The sequence below is a fragment of the Panulirus ornatus genome, chromosome 30, assembly GCF_036320965.1.
Source record: "Panulirus ornatus isolate Po-2019 chromosome 30, ASM3632096v1, whole genome shotgun sequence".
NCBI classification, from domain to species: domain Eukaryota; kingdom Metazoa; phylum Arthropoda; class Malacostraca; order Decapoda; family Palinuridae; genus Panulirus; species Panulirus ornatus.
The window spans coordinates 22,234,166-22,260,757 of NC_092253.1; the positions used below are offsets into that span (position 1 = coordinate 22,234,166).

At 38.5% G+C, this 26,592-nt stretch overlaps 2 protein-coding genes across 7 annotated transcripts in view; one reads left to right on the forward strand and one right to left on the reverse strand.

Annotated features, from left to right (window-relative positions):
* The window catches only part of Lrch (Leucine-rich-repeats and calponin homology domain protein), a 313,181-nt gene extending 309,340 nt beyond the window's left edge, over positions 1 to 3,841 (forward strand). For all 4 annotated transcript variants that reach the window (XM_071679927.1, XM_071679928.1, XM_071679934.1 and 1 more), the window contains one exon: positions 1,938 to 3,841. In XM_071679927.1, the coding sequence (XP_071536028.1) occupies positions 1,938 to 2,072 (135 nt within the window). In that variant the 3' untranslated portion in view covers positions 2,073 to 3,841. The remainder of the gene's footprint in view (positions 1 to 1,937) is intronic.
* Positions 3,831 to 26,592, reverse strand: part of LOC139758474 (uncharacterized) — a 38,515-nt gene continuing 15,753 nt past the window's right edge. For 2 of the 3 annotated variants that reach the window (XM_071679936.1, XM_071679935.1), the window contains 2 exons: positions 21,700 to 21,885; positions 3,831 to 3,984 (listed from right to left, as the gene is read on the reverse strand). In XM_071679936.1, the coding sequence (XP_071536037.1) occupies positions 3,904 to 3,984; positions 21,700 to 21,885 (267 nt within the window). In that variant the 3' untranslated portion in view covers positions 3,831 to 3,903. Of the gene's footprint in view, positions 3,985 to 19,951; positions 19,964 to 21,699; positions 21,886 to 26,592 lie in introns of all 3 variants that reach the window. The other variant, XM_071679937.1, reaches the window with a different exon arrangement.

Genomic DNA, 26,592 nt, shown 5'->3' on the forward strand with positions numbered 1-26,592 from the left:
TGTTGGCATATGAAACTAAACCTTAGTTTCATTATCAGCTTTTATCATCCAAAGCAAAGTATGTATCATATGGGATGTGTATTTCTTTTTTATGCCACTTCAGCTGCATGATGGTCTGTAGTAGTGGAATGGTTTCTTCCCTCCTTGCCCCTTAAAATCAAAAGGCTTTGGTTTGTAGGGTCTTCCTTGCATAACCCTTTCTTTTGTGGCAGTTCTCATACTGTTCAGTTTTCAGAGCTTTATCATGCAGTTTTAGTCTTCAAAAACAGCTTCATCATAAATGTTACTGTACATTACTTTTCCTAATATATTCATCTGCTTAAGTCTAATTACAGTATTTCATCTTGAACCAAAGCCTTTGGAGACCTTTATATGATGTTCATGGGTATGCATCTCTTCGTAGGATATATTTGTATAACTGTGAATGACGTATTTAATCATCCTAATTCTTGACATTATGCAGTATGTATTTCTTATGGGAAAGATACTTGTATGATTTATCTTAGGATGTAAATTAATACCTAACAGACCTACAGTATCTCAAATTAACTTTTAGTACATGCAGCTAAGAGTATGAATTACATTCTGTGATATTGAGATGAAAATTTACTTACGTAAGTGTGAGTTCTGTGTCGACTTCGACGGTTTCTAGTCTCAAGATTTAAAATCCAAAAAGGTGCTTTATATATGGAGCCATATACATTAGGCTACTTTTTCTTGAATATCAAATTATTATGTACACTTCACATATCTTACACCAAAATATGCCTTCATATTTTCCTTTAGATTACTTGCGATTCCAAGTGTACTTAAACTCCAATCAGATTATTAGTGGAATCTGAAATTAGTTTCCTCTTCTTTTGTATGGACGAGGACAATATTCTCAATGAATTTTTTTTCTTACTATGTTCTTGAATCTCATATGATTGTGAAATATGACCTCTTTAATTTAAAAGTTAATTCATAGTTTAAGCTTTAAGTGCACACAAAACACTTCCTTACAAGACTAGTCACTGTTGGCTCAACTGGTGTATGTTACAGTATGATATAAACTTAATATATACTTTAGTCAATTATTAAAATGAAGTTGTCTTTACCTGTTAAAGACAATGCACTTTTTTTGGGTTAAACAAACATCCTGAAATAGTGTTCCTACTGGGAATGTATGAGAGACAGGGTTTGTTAGAGGCAGATATGAATTAGTACAATGAAATGTACCAGGATATTGCCAGGTGGATTAGAAAATACATATTAGTTTACACCATAATTGTATCTCTGATACATACATTTGCAAAAACATCTGCAGTGTGTTATTGTCCAAGTTGTCATCTTCATCTCCATATGGAAGTGGTCTTTTTGAATTCTCCTCCTAATGTTACAGGACCAGGAGAAATTACATTCATGTATTGTTCATGTAAAATATTGTCTTGGACTGTAGGTGGTATTCAGGTGTGCAGGCACTTGCAACTTTTCAGGTACTTTGAGCACCTTGTAATATCATGATTAATGTTATCTGATTAAGTCATACTGCAATTATCATTTAGAACTGTATTGCTATTATCTTTTTATCTCATAAAGGATTTCAAAAGTTTGTAACCAGCTGTGTTTAAAATAAATAATGGATTTTGTGACATAATAAAAAGATCTATGTATTGTGTGTGTGATTTAACATATTTTATTTTTGAATATATTTAAATTCTTCCAGACAAGTAAGTATTATTTCTGTGTTTGATATGTAAATACATCCTTTTGTTTTTGATTTGCATCATAGGAGTTATTTTCATTTGTCTGATGACGAATACCAATCAAGAATTGGGCCAAAAAAATAATGGTTTGGATGAACTAAATAGTTGGTTTTTAGATACCCAAAAGTTTCTGTTTATGTCCTAATGAGGCTTTTATAGGAATGTGATACTCATGTCCTTTTTTATCCACAGGAATACAAATGCACTGCTCATGATATTCTGGAAGAAAGAGGAACAGTACGAGTAGCAATAACAGTTGAGAGACTACTACAATTTTATCAAGGACGCCATACCCCTATGTCTCCACGAAATCAAACTCCAGTATGACGTCTTTCCTGAATTCCCTTTCTCTGTACCCCCAGTATTACTTTGTGTTATTACTGTTTATCAATTTCTGGAATAACTGGATAGCATATTATGGCTCATCTCCAAGTAATCCCAAAAGGATAAGTCTTAAGAACAACCTAAGAAAATGGTGTTTTACCCCATCAGTAGGTGGAATGCCAAGTAACCGAAAGTATTTCAGTTCCAGAAAATAAATATTCTTCCATATATGTTCCTTTAGGTGTTATAAAGGAAACCTTGTGTTTGTCAGCAGTAAACGCTTTATTACTGCTTGACGAAAATACTGTGCTTCCCTTGCTTCCTTTCTTTCAAGCCAAAGGCAATTTATCATCCTCAGCCAGTGGAATGTGCTGTTGTAAACTATATAGTTGTCATATATCATGTTATTTTTATTTTTTCATTATTATTTTGTATTTCATTTGCCATGACCCATTTGCTCACTTGTCTTCAATCATTCCTAAGTTAATTTTATACTATACTGTGGTGTGCTTTTAAAGTGTTCCTTTAGTCATGTTTTATATTTTTATCTGTACACAGCTCTCTCAGCATCGTACTCACAACTTTTCTCTGCTTGCTTCTCACAAAATGAAAATCAGCAGTTACCTGTCCAGGAGGTTAATTTAGAAAAGAAACCGATCCATTGTATAAAGAGTTTCTAGCATGCATGGGTTGTATTAGGAGTTTAAGGAAGCATCCCCTCATCAGTAATTCTTTACCAGAACTATGTCTGATCATTTAATATACTGAGCATTGTAATTCATATGAATGATTATAAGCTTCCTTTCAAAAAATTTATCTAAGAATGAATATACTTGGAAGGCACAAATCTGAAGACATCGTAGGTTTTCATGCCATTTTTTTTTTTTTTTTTGCCAATATGGTTAACTATTTTATAAGAATAAATTCATATATATATATATATATATATATATATATATATATATATATATATATATATATATATATATATATATATATGTGTGTGTGTGTGTGTGTGTGTGTGTACACTCGGTTAAAAAAGTATCTTCCCAGATGGGTCCGATGAACTTTGAAATGATCAGTACAACTCATGCTTTCTCAGTAGTGTTGGTAGGTGTGAATATAAGGTAAATTTCCTAATAATTATGGTAGCCCCACTTTATAGGTATTCCCATCGATATATAAAACACTTAAGGCAAATAACAGTTAATGTTTCTAGCAATTGATATATTACAATATGAAATCAGGGATACCAATGTGAGCCCAGACCAATAGGCATTTCTCAAAATTCTTTTGTGTGTGTGGTGTCACTATTTTACACAAAAAGTGGTAAGATGCTTTTTTTACCATGTATACATTTACAATGTATATTTGGTCACCTTTCATCATTTGCTGATAATATTTTGCCAAAATGCATTATATTTTCTCAATTTCAATTAATGTATGCTTCCATTCTTTACATTTATCATGTAAATCTGCATGATGTTGGCATTTGAGCTGGTCAAGAGTGCAATATATTTTTACATTTTTAAGACAGTGGTACTTAATGAATTACTTGCTGAACATGAAAAAACTTTTTTCTATTGTGACCTCTTAAATATTGCAAATACTAAAAGTATTGATTTTTCATCTTGTGTTAAAAATGTACATATATGGTTCAATTCATTAATACTAAATTAGCTCAACCTTCATTTGATATTAAGTGTGTAGACGATGCTGTGTTTGTAGATGAATGTAAATAGGATATAATAAATATTCACCAAAGAAATAAACATTTATTAACTTCTTCATATTATGGTGATAAATGACATCATGTTTAAACCACTGGCATGGACTAGTCAACTTTCCTATTTTCATACAATTTTCTCTCCTCAGAATACCTCTCCTTATCTCGCTCATACTTCTCAATATATACCTGGGAGAGAAAAAAATAAATATTAAACATTTCTGTTTCCAGCAAGAAAACAGTGACAATTATTGATTACGTCACCAAACAAAAACATTTAAACAAGACTGAAAACAATAAACTTGTTAGAAATTGGTTTTAGACACAATAAACAAACCACATAATATTTAGTCACTTTTAAATGGCAGTATCTGATTTTGTGCCATCTTCCTGACATGGGAATCATACATTATCAATCCATGCTATGGTGAATATCGATTCCTTCTCATTTTCAGTAAAAGGAGAGTAATCATTACAAATCAAGCTGTAGGATGGGTCGTGAACAGTTTATGATCACACTGAAAACCTATACAAGAGGTACCAAGCATAGGGGATGACTTAATTAACACAACTAAACTTTGAGTACGAGTTGCAGGGTTAGCAGTTGAAGAAAAAGGTGACAAAAAAGGTGATCTTTAAGTTCTTACACAAGCTAAGACATCTATGCCACTGCATGGTCTTCCTCTGCCCTGTGTACATTATGGAAGATATGTCTGATTTCCTAACCTCAAAGAATGATGTTTAATAACAGTAATAGAACCAATAAAATGTTAATTCTTTTCAGAGGTCATTCAGTTTTGAAGTGATGTAAAAAGACTAATAACACATATCATCCCCCATTAACTTAGATAAGGAGCAGTTGTCTGACTAGTATAGTAAGTAGTTCAAATAAAACATTTTTTTTTAATACTTGTTTGCCATTTCCCACACTAGCGAGGTAGTGCTATGAACAGACAAAGAACAGCCTCCTTCTTAAACACACATATCATAGATGTCATGCATAATGCACTAAAACCAGAGCCCTTTATCCACCATCAGGACCCACAGATCATTCCACAGTTTCCTGTCACACCTTCATATGCCGATTCAGTTCAATGACAGCATTTTGTCCTTTGCATACCACATCACTCCAATTAGCGTGATCCCATGCACACCTTTTCCCCTTTTACCATCCACTTCCAACAAGTTTACCCTCTTGGTTATCCTCAGGCACTATGAGGTGTCTGAAGAGGGTTTTCAAGAATAGTAGGTCTAGATAATGAGGCAAACCAGTAAACAGAACATGCATGTTCAAGCAAACACAGAGAGAGGAAAGAAATAACCCATGACCCCTTTTATGGTGCTCCAACAGCTCCATGGTTGCATTATTTTAGCAGTATGGAAATTATTTACTCCCTTAGTCCACTGACTAACACAACCTGCCAAAGATGACTTTTCAGTCGAAGTGTAACATAGAGAGAGAGATTGGTTATACCAGAACCAGAAAGGGGGTGAAAGAGCATATGTATGCATGCGAGAGATTGACTTCTATAATCATATAGTTATTATCAGCTCCAATTTCAATTCCTTGGGAAGCATCAGTACATACAGTCTCTCAGACCATATGCACACATCCTCAACTCCTACATGTACGTAAGTGCTTTCCACACTAGACCTATTTGTCAGGTGAAACCTATGACTAGACTGATCTGTCTGGTACGACCAATGTCTCCATTCACACTGCCTCTATGACAAAACGTTTTCACTTCATTCAGTCCTACATTATTCCACTGCATTCAGTCCTACATTATTCCACTTGCATGCTTAATTCACTTGCATACTTAATTCACTCTGCATGTTCCTGATCTCTTCTTCCTTGACCTTCAACTGTGTTACTATATATCTTTTTGACCAATCAATCACCAACTGCATTTTGCAATTGAACATTTCATCCACATTTCAAATGATTTTTGATATTTCACTCCATTCTTAACTCATGTATCCTCCTAACTGCACCTAGACTACACAGGCTATCCACCTCTATTGCATTTATCTTTATCCATATGTATAAAATATGGGTTTCACATCCATTAACTTATGTTTAACCCTTTCAGTGTCCATTATTTTTATGAATTTATGAAAGGTGCAAAAAAGGAAAAAATATAATTATTTTTTCCATGAATTTCATTTCAACCATCTCTAGTTCAGGAGAAACACATAATTTACTTGAATGCCCAATCATACATTGGAAGAAAGAAATTATTTAAGACAGCATAGGAAAAATATGGCTTTTATGAAAATGGCATCTGCTACCTTTCAAATGGCCTTGAAGATTGACTATTGAAAAACCAAATTGTCTGGTCACCTCTAAGTCAAATGGGTACCATGTAGTTTCAGAAACTCTAAACTCTGAAAGACAACCTTTGTTGGCCTTCAAGGCCAGGCTCTGGTACCCCTAAATCCTACCTATAAACTGGGGCCACTTGGTTGCCACTTTCAAATAGGTACAGTGAACTGAGTGTAATCTAAAAGGTGTCAGTCAGAACATACTTCAAGGCAAATGTATTATCATTATACTTTGTCGCTGTCTCCCAAGTTAGCAAGGTAGCGCAAGGAAACAGATGAGAGAATGGCCCAACCCACCCACATACACACGTATATACATACACGTCCACACACACACATATATATACCTATACATTTCAATGTACACATATATATACATACACAGATATATCCATATATACACATGTACATAATTCATACTTGCTGCCTTTATTCATTCCCTTCACCACCCCACCACACATGAAATGACACCCCCCTCCCCCACACGAGGTAGCACTAGGAAAGGACAACAAAGGCCACATTCGCTCACACTCAGTTTCTAGCTGTCATGTATGATGCACCAAAACCACGGCTCCCTTTCCACATCCAGGCCCCATAAAACTTAACATGGTTTACCCCAGACGTTTCACATGCCCTGGTTCAATCCATTGACAGCACGTCCACCCCGGTATACCACATCGTTCCAATTCACTCTATTCCTTGCATGCCTTTCACCCTCCTGCATGTTCAGGCCCCGATTGCTCAAAATCTTTTTCACTCCATCTTTCCACCTCCAATTTGGTCTCCCACTTCTCGTTCCCTCCACCTCTGAAACATATATCCTCCTTGTCAATCTTTCCTCACTCATTCTCTCCATGTGACCAAATCATTTCAATACACCCTCTTCTGCTGTCTCAACCACACTCTTTTTATTATCACACATCTCTCTTACCTTTTCATTACTTACTCGATCAAACCACCTCACACCACATATTGTCCTCAAACATCTCATTTCCAACACATCCACCCTCCTCCAAACAACCCTATCTATAGCCCACACCTCGCATCCATGTAACATTGTTGGAACTACTATTTTTGCTTTCCGAGATAATGTTCTCGCCTTCCACACATTCTTCAACGCTCCCAGAACTGTTGCCCCCTCCCCCACCCTGTGACTCACTTCCACTTCCATGGTTACATCTGCTGCCAAATCCACTCCCAGATATCTAAAACACTTCATTCCTCCAGTTTTTCTCCATTCAAACTTACCTCCCAATTGACTTGTCCCTCAACCCTACTGTACCTAATAACCTTGCTCTTATTCACATTTACTTTCAGCTTTCTTCTTTCCACTTTTTAAAAAACTCAATCATCAACTTCTGCAGTTTCTCACATGAATCAGCCACCAGTGAACAACAACTGACTCACTTCCCAAGCCCTCTCATCCACAACAGACAGCATACTTGCCCCTCTCTCCAAAACTCTTGCATTCACCTGCCTAACAATCCCTTCCAAAAACAAATTAAAAAACCATGGAGACATCATGCACCCCTGCTGCAAACCGACATTCACTGAGAACTAATCCCTTTCCTCTCTTCCTACATGTGCACATGCCTTACAGCCTCGATAAAAACTTTTCACTGCTTCTGGCAACTTGCCTCCCACACCATATACTCTTCATAACTTCAACAGAGTATCTCTTATCAACTCTATCATATGCCTTCTCCAGATCCATAAATGCTACATACAAATCCATTTGCTTTTCTAAGTATTTCTCACATACATTCTTCAAAGCAAACAACTGATCTACACATCCTCTACCACTTCTGAAACCACACTGCTCTTCAATCTGATGCTCTGTACATGTCTTCACCCTCTCAATCAATACCCTCTCATATAATTTCCCAGGAATACTCAACAAACTTATACCTCTGTGATGGCTTATGGCACGAGAAGTGTGGGAGGTGGACAGATTAGAAAGGGTAGTGAGTGGTGGGATGAAGAAGTAAGATTATTAGTGAAAGGGAAGAGAGAGGCATTTGGACGACTTTTGCAGGGAAATAATGCAAATGACTGGGAGATGTATAAAAGAAAGAGGCAGGAGGTCAAGAGAAAGGTGCAAGAGGTGAAAGAGGGCAAATAAGAGTTGGGGTGAGAGAGTATCATTAAATTTTAGGGAGAATAAAAAGATGTTTTGGAAGGAGATAAATAAAGTGCATAAGACAAGGGAACAAATGGGAACATCAGGGAAGGGGCTACTGGGGAGGTGATAGCAAGTAGTGGTGATGTGAGAAGGAGATGGAGTGAGTATTTTGAAGGTTTGTTGAATGTGTTTGATGATAGAGCGGCAGATATAGGGTGTTTTGGTTGAGGTGGTGTGCAAAGTGAGAGGGTTAGAAAGAATGATTTGATAAACAGAAAAGAGGTAGTAAAAGCTTTGCGGAAGATGAAAGCCAGCAAGGCAGCAGGTTTGGATGGTATAGCAGTGGAATTTATCAAAAAAAGGGGGTGATTGTATTGTTGATTAGTTGGTAAGGTTATTTAATGTATGTATGATTCATGGTGAGGTGCCTGAGGATTGGTGAAATACTTCCATAGTGCCATATTACAAAGCCAAAGGGGATAAAAGTGAGTGCTCAAATTACAGAGGTATAAGTTTGTTGAGTATTCCTGGGAAATTATATGGGAGGGTATTGATTGAGAGGGTGAAGGCATGTACAGAGCATCAGATTGGGGAAGAGCAGTGTGGTTTCAGAAGTGGTAGAGGATGTGTGGATCAGTTGTTTGCTTTGAAGAATGTATGTGAGAAATACTTAGAAAAGCATATGGATTTGTATGTAGCATTTATGGATCTGGAGAAGGCATATGATAGAGTTGATAGAGATGCTCTTTGGAAGGTATTAAGAATATATGGTGTGGGAGGCAAGTTGTTTGAAGCAGTGAAAAGTTTTTATCGAGGATGTAAGGCATGTGTACGTGTAGGAAGAGAGGAAAATGATTGGTTCCCAGTGAATGTTGGTTTGCAGCAGGGGTATGTGATGTCTCCATGGTTGTTTAATTTGTTTATGGATGGGGTTGTTAGGGAGGTGAATGCAAGAGTTTTGGAAAGAGGGGCAAGTGTGAAGTCTGTTGTGGATGAGAGAGCGAGAGAAGTGAGTCAGTTGTTGTTCGCTGATGATACAGCGCTGGTGGTTGATTCGTGTGAGAAACTGCAGAAGCTGGTGACTGAGTTTGGTAAAGTGTGTGAAAGAAGAAAGCTGAGAGTAAATGTGAATAAGAGCATTTGTTTATTTCATTTATTATACTTTGTCACTGTCTCCCACATTAGCGGGGTAGTGCAAGGAAACAGACAAAAGAATGGCCCAACCCACCCACATACACATGTATATACATACACGTCCACACACGTACATACATATACCTATACATCTCAACGTATACATATACATATATACACAAAGACATATACACATATATATAATTCATACTGTCTGCCCTTGTTCATTCCCATCACCACACTGCCACACATGAAATGACAGCCCCCTCCACCCACCTATGCATGAGGTAGCGCTTGGAAAAGACAACAAAGGCCACAGTCATTCACACTCAGTCTCTAGCTGTCATGTATAATGCACCGAAACCACAGCTCCCTTTCCACATCCAGGCACCACAAAACTTTCCATGGTTTACCCCAGACGATTCACATGCCCTGGTACAATTCACTGACAGCACGTCCACCCGTCCACCCCGGTATACCACATTGTTCGAATTCACTCTATTCCTTGCACATCTTTCACCCTACTGCATGTTCAGGCCCTGATCACTCAGAATCTTTTTCACTCCATCTTTCCACCTCCAATTTTCTCTCCCACTTCTCATTCCCTCCATCTCTGACACATATATCCTCTTTGTCAATCTTTCCTCACTCATTCTCTCCATGTGACCAAACCATTTCAACACACCCTCTTCTGCTCTCTCAACCACGCTCTTTTTATTACCACACATCTCTCTTACCCTTTCATTACTTACTTGATCAAACCACCTCACACCACATATTGTCCTCAAACATCTCATTTCCTGCACATCCACCCTCCTCCACACTACTCTATCTATAGCCCATGCCTTGCAACCATATAACATTGTTGGAACCACTATTCCTTCAAACATACCCTTTTTTGCTTTCTAAGATAACATTCTCAACTTCCATACATTTTTCAACGCTCCCAGAACTTTCGCCACCTCCCCCACCCTATGATTCACTTCCGCTTCCATGGTTCCATCCGCTGCCAAATCCACTCCCACATACCTAAAACACTTCACTTCCTCCAGTTTTCCTCCATTCAAACTTACCTCCCAATTGACTTGTCCCTCAACCCTACTGTGCCTAATAACCTTGCTCTTATTCACATTTACTCTCAGCTTTCTTCTTTCACACACTTTACCAAACCCAGTCACCAGCTTCTGCAGTTTCTCACACGAATCAGCCACCAGCGCTGTATCATCAGCGAACAACAACTGACTCACATCCTAAGCTCTCTCATCCACAACAGACTGCATACTTGACCATCTTTCCAAAACTCTTGCATTCACCTCCTAACAACCCCATCCATAAACAAATTAAACAACCATAGAGACATCACGCACCCCTGCCGCAAACCGACATTCACTGAGAACTAATCCCTTTCCTCTCTTCCTACATGTCACATGCCTTACACCTCGATAAAAACTTTTCACTGCTTCTGGCAACTTGCCTCCCACACCATATATCTTATACTTCAACAGAGATCTCTATCAACCTATGATATGCCTTCTCCAGATCCATAAATGCTACATACAAATCCATTTGCTTTTCTAAGTATTTCTCACATACATTCTTCAAAGCAAACAACTGATCTACACATCCTCTACCACTTCTGAAACCACACTGCTCTTCAATCTGATGCTCTGTACATGTCTTCACCCTCTCAATCAATACCCTCTCATATAATTTCCCAGGAATACTCAACAAACTTATACCTCTGTGATGGCTTATGGCACGAGAAGTGTGGGAGGTGGACAGATTAGAAAGGGTAGTGAGTGGTGGGATGAAGAAGTAAGATTATTAGTGAAAGGGAAGAGAGAGGCATTTGGACGACTTTTGCAGGGAAATAATGCAAATGACTGGGAGATGTATAAAAGAAAGAGGCAGGAGGTCAAGAGAAAGGTGCAAGAGGTGAAAGAGGGCAAATAAGAGTTGGGGTGAGAGAGTATCATTAAATTTTAGGGAGAATAAAAAGATGTTTTGGAAGGAGATAAATAAAGTGCATAAGACAAGGGAACAAATGGGAACATCAGGGAAGGGGCTACTGGGGAGGTGATAGCAAGTAGTGGTGATGTGAGAAGGAGATGGAGTGAGTATTTTTGAAGGTTTGTTGAATGTGTTTGATGATAGAGCGGCAGATATAGGGTGTTTTGGTTGAGGTGGTGTGCAAAGTGAGAGGGTTAGAAAGAATGATTTGATAAACAGAAAAGAGGTAGTAAAAGCTTTGCGGAAGATGAAAGCCAGCAAGGCAGCAGGTTTGGATGGTATAGCAGTGGAATTTATCAAAAAAAGGGGGGTGATTGTATTGTTGATTAGTTGGTAAGGTTATTTAATGTATGTATGATTCATGGTGAGGTGCCTGAGGATTGGTGAAATACTTCCATAGTGCCATATTACAAAGCCAAAGGGGATAAAAGTGAGTGCTCAAATTACAGAGGTATAAGTTTGTTGAGTATTCCTGGGAAATTATATGGGAGGGTATTGATTGAGAGGGTGAAGGCATGTACAGAGCATCAGATTGGGGAAGAGCAGTGTGGTTTCAGAAGTGGTAGAGGATGTGTGGATCAGTTGTTTGCTTTGAAGAATGTATGTGAGAAATACTTAGAAAAGCATATGGATTTGTATGTAGCATTTATGGATCTGGAGAAGGCATATGATAGAGTTGATAGAGATGCTCTTTGGAAGGTATTAAGAATATATGGTGTGGGAGGCAAGTTGTTTGAAGCAGTGAAAAGTTTTTATCGAGGATGTAAGGCATGTGTACGTGTAGGAAGAGAGGAAAATGATTGGTTCTCAGTGAATGTTGGTTTGCAGCAGGGGTATGTGATGTCTCCATGGTTGTTTAATTTGTTTATGGATGGGGTTGTTAGGGAGGTGAATGCAAGAGTTTTGGAAAGAGGGGCAAGTATGAAGTCTGTTGTGGATGAGAGAGTTAGAGAAGTGAGTCAGTTGTTGTTCGCTGATGATACAGCGCTGGTGGTTGATTCGTGTGAGAAACTGCAGAAGCTGGTGACTGAGTTTGGTAAAGTGTGTGAAAGAAGAAAGCTGAGAGTAAATGTGAATAAGAGCATTTGTTTATTTCATTTATTATACTTTGTCACTGTCTCCCACATTAGCGGGGTAGTGCAAGGAAACAGACAAAAGAATGGCCCAACCCACCCACATACACATGTATATACATACACGTCCACACACGTACATACATATACCTATACATCTCAACGTATACATATACATATATACACAAAGACATATACACATATATATAATTCATACTGTCTGCCCTTGTTCATTCCCATCACCACACTGCCACACATGAAATGACAGCCCCCTCCACCCACCTATGCATGAGGTAGCGCTTGGAAAAGACAACAAAGGCCACAGTCATTCACACTCAGTCTCTAGCTGTCATGTATAATGCACCGAAACCACAGCTCCCTTTCCACATCCAGGCACCACAAAACTTTCCATGGTTTACCCCAGACGATTCACATGCCCTGGTACAATTCACTGACAGCACGTCCACCCGTCCACCCCGGTATACCACATTGTTCGAATTCACTCTATTCCTTGCACATCTTTCACCCTACTGCATGTTCAGGCCCTGATCACTCAGAATCTTTTTCACTCCATCTTTCCACCTCCAATTTTCTCTCCCACTTCTCATTCCCTCCATTTCTGACACATATATCCTCTTTGTCAATCTTTCCTCACTCATTCTCTCCATGTGACCAAACCATTTCAACACACCCTCTTCTGCTCTCTCAACCACGCTCTTTTTATTACCACACATCTCTCTTACCCTTTCATTACTTACTTGATCAAACCACCTCACACCACATATTGTCCTCAAACATCTCATTTCCTGCACATCCACCCTCCTCCACACTACTCTATCTATAGCCCATGCCTTGCAACCATATAACATTGTTGGAACCACTATTCCTTCAAACATACCCTTTTTTGCTTTCTAAGATAACATTCTCAACTTCCATACATTTTTCAACGCTCCCAGAACTTTCGCCACCTCCCCCACCCTATGATTCACTTCCGCTTCCATGGTTCCATCCGCTGCCAAATCCACTCCCACATACCTAAAACACTTCACTTCCTCCAGTTTTCCTCCATTCAAACTTACCTCCCAATTGACTTGTCCCTCAACCCTACTGTGCCTAATAACCTTGCTCTTATTCACATTTACTCTCAGCTTTCTTCTTTCACACACTTTACCAAACCCAGTCACCAGCTTCTGCAGTTTCTCACACGAATCAGCCACCAGCGCTGTATCATCAGCGAACAACAACTGACTCACATCCTAAGCTCTCTCATCCACAACAGACTGCATACTTGACCATCTTTCCAAAACTCTTGCATTCACCTCCTAACAACCCCATCCATAAACAAATTAAACAACCATAGAGACATCACGCACCCCTGCCGCCAAAATTCACTGAGAACTAATCACTTTCCTCTCTTCCTACTCGTACACATGCCTTACATCCTCGATAAAAACTTTTCACTGCTTCTAACAACTTGCCTCCCACACCATATATTCTTAATACCTTCCACAGAGCATCTCTATCAACCCTATGATATGCCTTCTCCAGATCCATAAATGCTACATACAAATCCATTTGCTTTTCTAAGTATTTCTCACATACATTCTTCAAAGCAAACACCTGATCCACACATCCTCTACCACTTCTGAAACCACACTGCTCTTCCCCAATCTGATGCTATGTACATGCCTTCACCCTCTCAATCAATATCCTCCCATATAATTTCCCAGGAATACTCAATAAACTGTATTATACCTCTGTAATTTGAGCACTCACTTTTATCCCCTTTGCCTTTATACAATAACGCTATGGAAGCATTCCGCCAATCCTCAGGCACCTCACCATGAGTCATACATACAATAAATAACCTTACCAACCAGTCAACAATAGTCACCCCCTCTTTTTTTGATAAATTCCACTGCAATACCCGCTGCCTTGCTGGCTTTCATCTTCCACAAAGCTTTTACTACCTCTTCTCTGTTTACCAAATCATTCTCCCTAACCATCTCACTTTGCACACCACCTCGACCAAAACACCCTATATCTGCCACTCTATCATTAAACACATTCAACAAACCTTCAAAATACTCACTTCATGTCCTTCTCACATCACCACTACTTGTTATCACCTCCCCATTAGCCCCCTTCACTGATGTTCCCATTTGTTCCCTTGTCTTACGCACTTTATTTACCTCTGTCCAAAACATCTTTTCATTCTCCCTAAAATTTAATGATACTCTCTCACCCCAACTCTCATTTGCCCTCTTTTTCACCTCTTGCACCTTTCTCTTGACCTGCCCCTTTCTTTTATACATCTCCCAGTCATTTGCATTATTTCCCGGCAAAAATCGTCCAAATGCCTCTCTCTTCTCTTTCACTAATAATCTTACTTCATCCTACCACTCACTACCCTTTCTAATCTGCCCACCTCCCACAATTCTCATGCCACAAGCATCTTTTGCGCAAGCCATCACTGCTTCCCTAAATAAATCCCATTCCTCCCCCACTCTCCTTACGTCCTTTTTTCTCACCTTTTTCCAGTCTGTATTCAGTCTCTCCTGGTACTTCCTTACACAAGTCTCCTTCTCAAGCTCACTTACTCTCACCACTCTCTTCACCCCAACATTCTCTCTTCTTTTCTGAAAACCTCCACAAATCTTCACTTTCGCCACTTTCGGCCATCATTCCTACTTACATACGTATACTTATATCTCCCTTTTCAAACCAGGTATTCCCAATCACCAGTCCTTTTTCAGCACATAAATCTACAAGCTCTTCACCATTTCCATTTACAACACTGAACTTCCCATGTACATCAATTATTCCTTCAAGTGCCACATTACTCACCTTTGCATTCAAATCACCCATCACTATAACCCAGTCTCGTGCATCAAAACTACTTACATACTCATTCAGCTGCTTCCAAAACACTTGCCTCTCATGATCTTTCTTCTCATGCCCAGGTGCATATGCACCAATAATCACCCATCTCTCTCCATCCACTTTGTTTTACCCATATCAATCTAGAGTTTACTTTCTTACACTCTATTACATACTCCTACAACTCCTGTTTCAGGAGTAGTGCTACTCTTCCCTTGCTCTTGTCCTCTCACTAACCCCTGACTTTACTCTCAAGACATTCCCAAACCACTCTTCCCCTTTACCCTTGAGCTTCGTTTCACTCAGAGGTAAAACATCGAGGTTCCTTTCCTCAAACATACTACATATCTCTTCTTTTTTCTCATCTTGGTTACATCCACACACATTTAGACATCCCAATCTGAGCCTTCGAGGAGGATGAGCACTCCCCGTGTGACTCCTTCTTCTGTTTCCCCTTTTAGAAAGTTAAAATACAAGGAGGAGAGGGTTTCTAGCTCCCCACTCCTGTCCCCTGTAGTCGCCTTTTACGACACATGAGGAATGTGTGGGAAGTATTCTTTCTCCCCATCCCCTAAAATTTAATGATACTCTCTCACCCTAACTCTCATTTGCCCTCTTTTTCACCTCTTGCACCTTTCTCTTGACCTCCTGCCTCTCTCTTTTATACATCTACCACTCATTTGCACCATTTCCCTGCAAAAATCGACCAAATGTCTCTCTTCTCTTTCACTAATAATCTTACTTCTTCATCCCACCTCTCACTACCCTTTCTAATCAGCCCACCTCCCACCTTTCTCATGTCACAAGCATAGTTTGTACAAGCCATCACTGCTTCCCTAAATACATCCCATTCCTCCCCCACTCCCTTTAGTCCTTTGCTCTTGCCTTTTTCCATTCTGCACTGTCTCTCCTGGTACTTCCTCACACAAGTCTCCTTCCCAAGCTCACTTACTCTCACCACTCTCTTTACCCCAATATTCTTCTTTTCTGAAAACCTCTACAAACCTTCACCTTTGCCTCCACAAGATAATGATCAGACACCTCTCCAGTTGCACCTCTCAGCACATTAACATCCGCAAATCTCTCTTTTACATGCCTATCAATTAACACATAATCCAATAACACTCTCTGGCCATCTTTCCTACTTACATACGTACTTATGTATATCTCTCTTTTTAAACCAGTCCTTTTTCAGCACACAAATCTACAAGCTCTTCACCATTTCCATTTACAACACTAAACACCCCATGTACACCAATTATTCCCTCAACTGCCACATTACCCACCTTTGCGTTCAAATCACCCATCACTATAACCCGGTCTCATGCATCAAAACTGCTTACAGACTCACTCAGCTGCACCCAAAATATGGGTTTCACATCCATATACTTATAATGTTTGACCTTTTCAGTGTCCATTATTTTTATAGATTTATGAAAGGTGCAAAAAAAGGAAAAAAGTATAATAATCTTTTTCATGAATTACATTTCAACCATCTCTAGTTCAGGAGAAACATTATTTACTTGAATGCCCAATCCTACAATCGGAGAAAAAAATTATTTATGACAGCATAGGAAAAATATGGCTTTTATAAAAATGGCTTCATATCAAAATGGCATCTGCTGACTTTCAAATGGCCTTGAAGACTGACTATTGACAAACCAAATTTTCTGGTCACTTCTAAGTCAAAAGGATACCATGTAGTTCCAGAAACTCTGAACACTGAAATGAAAGACAACCATTGTTGGCCGTTAAGGCCAGGCTCTGGTACGCCTAAATCCTACCTATAAACTGGGGCCACTTGGTGGCTACTTTTGAATGGGTAAAGTGGACTGAGTGTAATCTAAAAGGTGTCAGTCAGAACTGAATTCAAGGCAAATGTGCAGTAGCTTAGCCTTGCCCAGATTCTAAAATGCCTACATCCAAAATTGTGGGCCCCTTGCAAGATGGCCATTGATGACTTTTAAAGTCAGGTTCTGATAACCTTGGATCCTGCCTATGACCATGAGGTACTTCATGATTTGAGGCTGCCAGTTTGGCTATTTTAAAGAAGTGTTACCTATCTATAAAAGGCTGGGGTGTCCTTTGGTTACCTCATGGCCATCAAATCCAATATGCTGTAACTTGAACCTTGCACAGATTCTGAAGTACATATACTCAAACATTGCATGAAGCTGTACCAAATCTGTTGGCCCTAAGACCAGGCCTTGTTCCCCTTGGATCCTGCCTTTCATCCTGAGTAACCTCTATTATAATTTAAGGTTGCTAGGTTGCCTCTCTGGAATAATTGTAGTGAACTAAATGTAAACTATAAAGCTGGGGTGGCCTTCAGTGGCCTCAAAAGAGCCCTCCATAGCCAATATGCAGTGGCTTAAAACTTTACCCAAATTCTGAATAAGTCTGAACTTTGAACAGTGGCCTTTGATGTCAGGCTTTTGTACCTCTGGTCCTGCCTTTGATCATGAAATACTTTCATTATTATTTCAGGCTGCTAGTTTGCCCATTTTGAATGAATACAGTGAGCAAATCTGTCTTTTAGGGTTAGGGTGGCCTCAGAATAACCTTTAGGGCCAACATGCAAGAGCCTCAAACCTGGGACAGATTCTTATATATGTGCATCCAAAATATGCTACATATCTGCTGTAAATAAAGTTATGTGCTAACAGGAGCATACACAGACACCTAAGTGCACAAAAAATATCAAAACCATAAATTTTTTATATGAATTAGGAGTTGAGTATCCTTAGTTTAGAACAAACACAGTTACTGGATAGGCCAATTTTAAGTATGGGCAATGAGGGCACAGCATTGGATACCAAGAGCAGTATGAGTGAAGTGTCCCAAGAGAAGGTACACAATTGTCCATCAAGGTCACGAGCAAGTTCTTGAGATCCCCAGACAGCTCGAATGTCTCATCATTTCTTTGGGTTGCTATCTATGGTTAGTCAACTGAGCCTTCAATGCATGCTAATTCATCTTTAGGCAAGAAATTATATATGTAAACTGACAGCAAAAGCACCTTGCTTTGCACGCAATGACTAATGCACATAGTACCAAGAGGGTTAACTGTAAGAGCTATGAGAATATCAATGATGAGAGACATACTCAAGTACTAAAGATAAAGAGCTATTTCATTGAGAAGAGGGCACCAAATACCTATAAGTCTAATGCCTACTTAACGTTGGAGAGAAGTTCCTGGAAAACAACTATACGGAATAACCAGTGAATCCCACAGGCTTCAATGAAAAGGGGGGGTTACGTTCCTATCGGAGGCTTCTCAATCTAATTTTTACACACAAATGAGAAATCATGAAACATTCAGGTACATTACTAAGTCTGGAAAAATGTGTGAAAGGAGAAAGTCAAAAGTAAATGTGAATTGGAGCAAGGTTACTAGGGTTGTAGGACAAGTTAGTTGAGAGATAAGTCTGAATGGAGAAAAATTGGAGGAAGTGATGTGTTTTAGATATCTGGGAGTGAGCTTAGCAGCAAATGGAGCCATGGAAACTGAAGTGAATCACAGGGTGGGGGAAGGGGTGATGGTTCTCAAAGCGATAAAGAATGTGGAAGGAGAGAGCGTTATCTCGGAGAGCAAAAATAGATATGTTTGAAGGAATAGTAGTTTCAACAATACTATATGGCTGTGAGGCATGGGTTATAGATAGGGTTGTTGGGAGGAGGGTGGATGTGTTGGAAATGAGATGTTTAAGGACAATATGTGGTGTGAGGTGGTTTGATGGAGTAAGTAATGAAAGCGTAAGAGAGATGTGTGGAACTAAAAAGAGTGTGGTTGAAAGAGCAGAAGAGGGACTCTTGAAATGGTTTGGAAACATGGAGAGAATGAGTGAGGAAAGATTGACAAAGAGGATGTGCATGTCAGAGGTTGGGGGAATAAGGAGAAGCGGGAGACCAACTTGGAGGTGGAAGGATGGAGTGAAAAAGATTTTGAGCGATCAGGGCCTGAACATACAGAAGGGTAAGAGGCATATAAGGAATAGAGTGGATTGGAATGATGTGGCATACCAGGGTTGACGTGCTGTCAATGGACTGAACCAGGGCATGTGAAATGTCTGAGGTAAACTATTGAAAGGTCTGTAAGGCCTGCATGTGGATAGGGAGCTATGGTTTCGGTGCATTACACATGACAGCTAGAGACTGAGTGTGGACAAATGCAGCCTTTTTTTGTCTGTTTTCCTGGCGATACCTCGCTGAAACGGGGTAGCAATGCTGTTTCCTGTGGGGCAGGGTGGCGCCGGGAATGGATTACGGCAAGCAAGTATCAACATGTACATGTGTATATATGTATATGTCTGTGTATGTGTCCTGATGTTGATATGTATATGTATGTACATATAGAGAGGAACAGGGGTGAGGTGACCTGGAAGGTGAGTCAGTTGTCTGCTGATGAAACAGCTTTGGTGGCAGATTCAAGAGAGAATCCACAGAAGCAAGTGTCTTAAGTTTAAAGAGTTTATGAAAAGAAAAAGTTCATAGTGAATGTGAATAATGTGAATAAAGACACACAGTGAAGCAACAGACACCAGGGACATTGAATAAAGATGAGGTCATACAATAATATTATCAAAAGTACTGGCAGTTATGTTTTACTAACCTCTGCTTAGTCCTTGGTGCATGAAAGGAAAGCAAATAGTGTCAAATCACAGAACTGGCAATGGTGTTTTATTAGAGATATAATGAGTAAAGGAAAACTTATTTCAACAGATGAAGACAGTACAGGGAAATTAAAATGAGTTTGTTGGAAATGACCTTTGGAAATAATAGGGTGAGATGCAATCATTTCCAGTACTGAAATCATTTAGGAGGTTTGTGTGGAACACCAACAGTTAGACAGATCAAGAGGAAGAGGGATGAATGGGTAGGCAAACAAAAAACTGGGATTTTCTAAACAAGCAATACTGTGAATGGAGGACTTATCTTACGAGGGATACGTTCAAACCAAATTAAGTTGCAAAGGTACACATAATAAAAAAGGTGAAAATTTAGATCCTCTTCTGCACACTTATATCTGAATGCTGCATCAGAACAGATGAAGACCCTTATATAATTTTAAACATTCTTTCCTTTATTTCTCAGTATGTAACATAATGTAGACTCCTTTTATATTCCATCACAATCTCTAATCAAATACATTCAGTCCTGTCAGATAGAGTCCATCCATATTTAAGAAGTCAGCAGTGGTCCAACTGGTGTCAGTCCTTTATCCTTCCAAAAAATTTAAATCTTAATCTAAACGTTAAATTGGCTAACATTTTTAAAATATTAGAAATGATTTACAACTAGACAGCTATATGTATAAAAAATAAACTAGTCCATAGGACAAACCAAAATAGATATCTCAAGCTATGGTAAACAGTTTTACGCAAATGACCTTATGTAGAGGATGCATTATAGTAATCCATGAAATATGTGCACTCTTTGTCCTACTATTTCACATTACTTTATTCATCAATCCAACTATGCAACCTTAAAAATAATACCTTCATTTTTCCAAAGGCTCCAGTCACACAAGCCTTCCTTATTACTAGACTCTGAATGAAAGAAAATGCATTAAGAAAAGGCAAAATCAAAGTGTTTCCAAAAGAAGCAGAAAACTAAAGTAGGTTGTTACTGTGGGGGGAACCATGACAACACACACAGTTCCAAAGCTTAGCAGAGAAAATAAACAACTGCCAGAAAACACACAAAAGATAAAAAAGTATAACCAAAGAGTTTCTGAAGAGGCAAGAAACTAAAAAAAAAAAGTAAGTTGTAGCTACTCATAAAGACATGAAAAGGCAAATTGCTCCAAAGATTAGCTGTGAAAGCAGAGGGACCAAAAGAAAATTAGAAAACAAAGAAGTCACTGTTTCTGAAAGGAAAGAAATCTTAAAAAGAAGCAGGTTGTAGCACTTTGGAAAGACATGAAAATACTAGGAGTTCCAAAGCTTTGCAATGAAAGGAAAGAAACAAATGTCTTAATGCCCTAGCCATGAGTTGCCAATAGGTACACAGTAATTATGCAATGCATTGGTTTGCCAGGTACTGTAGGGTCTAGTTCATCAACCTTAGCACATTTCATAAATACTAACTTGAATCTTTCATTATGTCATCTAAGTAAATTTGTGTTAAATAAAGTTGAACCTGCTTAAGAAACTTGTAAAAAAGCTTCTTTATTTTTGTTACATCAATACAGTTTCTTCATCCATTCAAGAGTTTCCTTACCCCTCAAATGCTAGCACATTTCATTCATACATACAAATTTCAAAAAAGTTATTTGATTCAGACTCCATGATCCACATTATGATCACAAACACTTTATAAGACTACTGTCTTCTCAATCAGCAGCACACACTTTCTTACCTTTTTGTCATCTTCTGATAGAGCATTCCAACGTGCAGCAAGAAGTTTCGTCAACTGTTTCTTATCAAAAGGTCTTCCTGTTTGCTGGAGGTGCTGGGCTGTGGTTGTGTCTCGCTGTTCCTGACAAAACTGAAGGAAAGCATTGCTTGGCCGTTTAGGTGCAGATGGGTCACGTTTCACCTGCGACTGAAATGATTCTTTTGTCAGATACACTTAATTCTCTGAAACAGCTGTATCCAGTTTTATTAGAAGTAAGTTCTGTGGGGTCTGGATGTGGAAAGGGAGCTGTGGTTTCGGTGCATTATTACATGACAGCTAGAGACTGAGTGTGAACGAATGTGGCCTTTGTTGTCTTTTCCTAGCGCTACCTCGCGCTTCTTCGTAGCTTTGGAACTCTCCACCTTCTTATGCCCTTCCCAATAAATATGACCTGGCACATTTCAAAATATAGGTTTTTTCACACCCAAAATTTCTAAATACTTTCCCTTGTCTTTTCTTTTTCCAATTCATAATTCTCTCCATACTGAACCCTTAAAAAATTAAAAGTGTCAGTGTAAAAGTGGATGTGCTGGAAATGAAATAAATGCCTGAGGATAGTATGTGATGTTAGAAAGTTTGACCGCATAAGAAATGACTGTTTAAGGAATGTTTAATGATAAGCAGAGTATGACTGAGAGAGATGACAAGAGTGTACTGAAACATAAGGAGAGGATGAGGCAAGATAAAATGACAAAAAGGATACACACATCAGATGTGGAGGCTTAAGTTACTGGGGTATGAACATTCTGGAGGGTAAAACATGTGTAAGAGATACAATGAACTGGAGTAATGTGGTATACACAAAGTGGGACTTGAGCCATATTAAACAAATTGGTCACTTCAAACCACAGAAAGGTCTGTGGGGTTCTGAATGTGAAAATGAGGCTCTGTTTTCAGTGCATTATATACAAATTCCAGTGAGTGGATGAGTAAATAAGATAATTCTTCATCTGACTTTGACACTAACTTGCAAAAATGGGACAGAACAAACAAGTATGAAAATATCATGTTACATTTCTGCTGAATTTCTATATTCAATTAAGCTCAATAATTTAATATCCTTCATGTAACAATAATTATCATTCATACTCATACTAAATTAGGTTTCAGAACCTGTGATCAACTTCTTGACTTCTTGAAAGTTTTGATCACCCTTGGCTTACATCTGCCAACAATACAATAGTACTCAATCCTTGAGATGATAAATGAAAAATCTGAATAAAAAGTATGATGTAATTATCAACATTCAGTATATGCATGATTCCTTTGATACTTTTCTTGATTGTGCAAGAGATGTAAATTCCAGTGTAGACTGTAAAATACACAATATATCATACACCTAGGATTGTACTAAATTTTGAAATAAGTCAACATTGGTATAACGCAAGGCACAGTATCAAAAATTTTTAGTATGCCCCACACAAACTACATAAAATTGCAAGATGAAATGGAGTACACCTCAGAGAAACTAACAGATATTGATAGAATTCACAGACACTCCTTAACCTAAACCAATTCATGAAAGAAAACTCATCCAACTACATTATAAGACCAAATACTCAGAAGATGATTGATCTCTGGTGATGTGACCATCGTTAAGAAGTGCTCAGAAAATACACTATTTTATTTCCAAAGCAACAGTTGTCACATCAGGAAACATACAAACATTGTTGCATCATTAAAATTAGTCCATGATTTGCAATATCATATTGTTTATAAGATTTAAGAGAGAATGGGTGAGGAAAGATTCTGAGCTATCGGGGCCTGAACATACACGAGGGTGAAAGGTGTGCAAGGAATAGAGTGAATTGGAACGATGTGGTATACCAGGGTAGACATGCTATCAATGTATTGAACCTGGGCATGTGAAGCATCTGGGGTAAACCATGGAAAGTTTTGTGGGACCTGGATGTGGAAAGGGAGCTGTGGTTTCGGTGCATTACACATGATGGCTAGAGACTGAGTGTGAACAAATGTGGCCTTTTTGTCATTTCCTAGCACTACCTAGCACGTGCGAGGTGTGTGCGTGAATTTCATGTGTGGTGGGGTGGCGACAGGAAAGGATGAAGGCAGCAAGTATGAATATGTACATGTGTATATGTGTATATGCCTGTGTATGTATATGTGTATTGGGGTGGCGACAGGAATGGACGAAGGCAGCAAGTATGAATATGCACATATGTATACATGTATATGTCTGTGTATGTATATGTGTAGTGGGGTGGCGACAGGAATGCATGAAGGCAGCAAGTATGAATATGTACATGTGTCTATTTATTCTGATGAGTCCACAGGGAAAATGAAACATGACAAGAGTTTCATTTTCCCCGTGGACTCATAGGAATATACTTGATCACGCGCAAAATTGTGATCCTCTCCACCATGTCTGTGTATGTATATGTATGTATATGCTGAAATGTATAGGTATGTATATGTGCATGTGTGGGTGTTTATGTATATACATGTGTATGTGGGTGAGTTGGGCAATTCTTTCATCTGTTTCCTTGTGCTGCCTTGCTAGAGCGGGAGACAGCGATTAAGTATAATAATATGAATAAGAATTAATTAATGTACAGGCTACCAATTTCTTCTTTGTTGATAAAAAAAAGTCCACAGTAGAGAAAGTAGCATCATATGGAATTCAATTTAGGACAGCAGTGAATACGTGAAAAAACTATTTATACCCAACTTCAAAAAAGAAATACTCACTATGTATTTGCCCCACAACAAACTATCCGGTACTCTTATACTGCCTATTTAATTTGGAGAAGGTAAATTATCAGAATTTAAGACATCACCTGATGTATTATGATGATATCAGTTCTTTTAATGGTATGTACCTGGCATGGATATATGAGAACCACAGGTGGGTTAATATGCCCTATCAAGTGATTCTAACCTCCTGGGCCCAATATAACCTAGAAGCACTTGCACAATCACCAAACATCATCCGGAACATAACTTATATTGTTAGGTGATCACTAAAAAATTACCAAAATACATTAATGGTAAGAATCTATTTCAGCTTTGCATCAAAAGTTGTCCTGAAAATGACTAATTACGTTTTAGGAGCCTAACACAGTTCATTGTAATAACAGAAATATTTGCAGAGGACCGACTATCCTAACTTAAGATTAAATACGGCAATAATCAAACTACATCATGGAGATTAAGGATTAATTAACATACCATATGTAATAAAATTGTGAAAAAATAACAGGACCTACGAAAACCTTTTCTGACCTTCCTTGCAGCTAAGATTTACCTTAATGTCCAATAAGCTGGTTGCAATGCATGTCACACTTATGAAAGTGCACTGGCAACACAGCACAGAATGTGAACAAACAGATGATGTAAACCATCGTCTGCAGATGATGAATTTACTGTTGATATTTTATATCATTTTGATTAGCACATGTGATTAGATGAAGTTTTTAATTACATGAAGCTATTCATTTGTTTTGTTTATATTTTACTACTTTATTACCAATTTCAACATCATATTTTTCTATACAAACATAACCCTATAGCTTCATTTACTATTGTTCAGTAAAAAAAAAATGCTCCACAAATATCATTTACGTCTAAACATCACACAAGCAATGCAGAACATAATTAGTCAATACCTGAAGCTAACACGGACATAGAGCTGTCTAAACAATTACCACCTCAATGAATGAATAATCGTGTTACATACCTTCCCTGGTCTAGCAGGTGTGGGGCTGTTACAGTCATCACTCAAAGTAACTTTCAGGATATTAATCGCTAAATGAGTTTTCCAAGTAATGACACAAGCCATAACATAGTAAAGAACAGTATGTTATTCCCGGAGGCTACACTGTATCTGTCATTTGCAATAATCATGTGCAATTTTACCACCTTTTTTGTACACCAGTCACAGAATTTTACAACAATTTCATCACACCATCAGTTATTTCAGAACATTTCTAGTCTTCCGTATCACTTTCCACTTTTTTACCCATTTCAAACCACAAGTCATAAGTGATGTGTGAGTAAAACCATGGGTTATCTGTGACTATAACTATGAGTGCAACATCAATACAACCATGAATGACATCTGTGTATAGACATGAGTGATGGCACCCATGGTACTCTTTGACCCATCAAATTCCCTATCAACCAAACGAGTTCCCACCTTCCCATACCATTCATTTTGGATTTTTTTCAAAAACATCCCATCTTTGTGTTCTCAAATGTTACAATATTCCCCTGATATTTCAATACTCCAATGTCTTTTCCTACAAAATAAAGCAAGTGCACTTTAATTATCTACCCGTGTGATTTGCTGAGAGTTTTCAAATTGTTCTGCACTTTAAACCATGAATTAATAACAGGACCACAAAAGTGTTTACGTTATCTTTTTGATCACTATCACCAAGTGTAAGAAGAGTATTACATTGCAATTAAACCTCCAGGCCAAAACTAACAGGGTATCGAAATGTGGGCAAGCGGTGACCAGCAGTTTGACCATCTGACCAGTCCATCAGGTTGTTTGCCTGGGTTATGCTGGCACTTAAAAACCTGAAGCAGAGTGTTTTCAATTATGACTGTAATTAAATTCATTGCTTTTTAATCTAAAAAAAATATAGTTACTTTTATACCAATCACAACAGATAGGTCCAGCTTATATCAAGAGATTCTTGCAAAGGTCGTCAACAACTGAACTGGGGCAACAGTTGTTTGCCCATTTACTAGAATGACTGTCGATGTATGTACCAGTGGCTCCAGCCCAGAGATCTTCCTCATAGGTCACTGGATGTATAACGCAACAAACTGTACCACCCGGACCTGACCATAACACACTGGTTATGTCAGAAATAATGACGCTATTGT